The sequence below is a fragment of the Primulina huaijiensis genome, chromosome 7 (genome assembly GCF_012295235.1).
Source record: "Primulina huaijiensis isolate GDHJ02 chromosome 7, ASM1229523v2, whole genome shotgun sequence".
In the NCBI taxonomy this organism is placed as follows: Eukaryota; Viridiplantae; Streptophyta; class Magnoliopsida; order Lamiales; family Gesneriaceae; genus Primulina; species Primulina huaijiensis.
The window spans coordinates 20,276,150-20,277,755 of NC_133312.1; the positions used below are offsets into that span (position 1 = coordinate 20,276,150).

At 37.5% G+C, this 1,606-nt stretch overlaps 1 protein-coding gene across 1 annotated transcript in view; it reads left to right on the plus strand.

Moving 5' to 3' along the window:
* Nucleotides 1-410: 410 nt before the first annotated feature.
* LOC140981680 (pumilio homolog 24-like) overlaps nucleotides 411-1,606 on the plus strand; it is a 3,214-nt gene continuing 2,018 nt past the window's right edge. Inside the window, exons 1-5 of the mRNA XM_073448097.1 lie at nucleotides 411-729; nucleotides 797-850; nucleotides 1,008-1,069; nucleotides 1,228-1,309; nucleotides 1,413-1,604. Of these exons, the coding sequence (XP_073304198.1) occupies nucleotides 502-729; nucleotides 797-850; nucleotides 1,008-1,069; nucleotides 1,228-1,309; nucleotides 1,413-1,604 (618 nt within the window). The 5' untranslated portion in view covers nucleotides 411-501. The remainder of the gene's footprint in view (nucleotides 730-796; nucleotides 851-1,007; nucleotides 1,070-1,227; nucleotides 1,310-1,412; nucleotides 1,605-1,606) is intronic.

Sequence of the window (1,606 nt, forward strand, 5' to 3'; positions counted from 1 at the left end):
TATTAGATATATTAAAGCCTAATAATCCGAAACATTAGTTGATTATTTTATTTTGGGTTTAACTAAATAGAAAACTCACAACACATAATTATTCACATATAAGTCAATATAAATAAAATTGATCCAACAGACTATACATTTTTCCTGAACAGGAATATGAAAGCTTCCTGTCTACTTGCTATCTTCAAGCTTCTTGTGAGTACATCGTGAGCGACTAGTCAAAACTCGGCTTAAACTCAATCACCGAGCTTAAACAATAAGCTTAAAAAAATAAATGGGCCTCGTACAATAATTTAAAAAAGGAAATGGGCCTCGTAAAATAATTCCATTATAGATTTCAAGAGATGGCCCAGATTTATAATTTGGGTCCAATTCGTTACAAGAAGAATATATATGACGTCATGGCCCTATAATTTCTTCCAACTACGTAAACCCTTCCGAAACAGCCACTGTCTCCCGAGGATACAGTCTACAAAACTGAGCTCTGCTCCAGATTCATCAATGGCGCCGAAGCTCCAGAAGGTCAGTGATTCGAAGAAGAGAAAGAGTAATCCGAACACAAAATCTGTTTCCAAAAAACCTAAGTTTGATTCGATTAATATTCAAACTAAGGTCGCGAAAAAGCCCTCCGTGTTGACGAAACATAAGCATCAGCGAAAGGAGGGCAGAACTGGTGTGAAGAAAGATGATGTGACAGATAACAAGAAGCAGCGTCGTTTGGATGCAAAGGTTCAATCTTTATCTCTTTTAAGTGATTCTGCAACGGTTAATTGCTTACCTCTGTGATAACTTTCAGGAATTAGCTGAAGCTAGGAAAAAGAAAAGGAAGAAGCATTACTCGCTTCAACAAGTATGTCTCCATTCTTTTTCCTTTAAACGCCTTTTTGAGGCTAATTTCAGCTGTAATCAACGTGTACATGCTTGCATCGGCGTTATTGCTCTTCAGATTCCGTTTTGCCAAGTTATCTTCTGTTGTCTAAGTCACATTTTTACCCATTTCTCATCAGGAGCTTGCCGTGCTCTGGGAGAAAATGAGGCGTCGAAATATTGCCAAAGAGGACAGATCAATGTTTGTGCCTCTGTTGCAATTTTATTGTCCAATTACACCTTCATGTCCTTTGTTCACTTTCCCATCATCTTGGTTAAAAAGGATTTTTTGTTTCTTTTTGCTTGGTTTCAGTTACTGTAGAATGTAGATTTATCCTTTCTGTTTGATTCTTGTTTAAGGTTGGTGAGTGAAGCGTTAAAGAAGATGAAGGGGAAGATTTCTGAAATTGCAAGCTCTCACGTTTCATCTCGTGTTCTTCAGGTTTAATACCTGCTGCCTCCCATAGATCACTCTGTCATCTTCTCGTGATGATTTGTTTATTGCTATTTGTAATGGTGTATTGATTTGTCTCTTTGTGCTTCAGACGTGTGTCAAACATTGCACACAAGAAGAAAGAACTTCTGTGTTTGCTGAGCTTCGCCCCTGCCTTGTTAGTCTAGCAACCAATACTTATGCAGTTCATCTCGTGACAAAAATGTTGGATAATGGTATATTCTCAGAAAGAATTTCGAATTATGATTTTCTGAGATTAATCTACTCCTTTCCCTTACCCCTTGT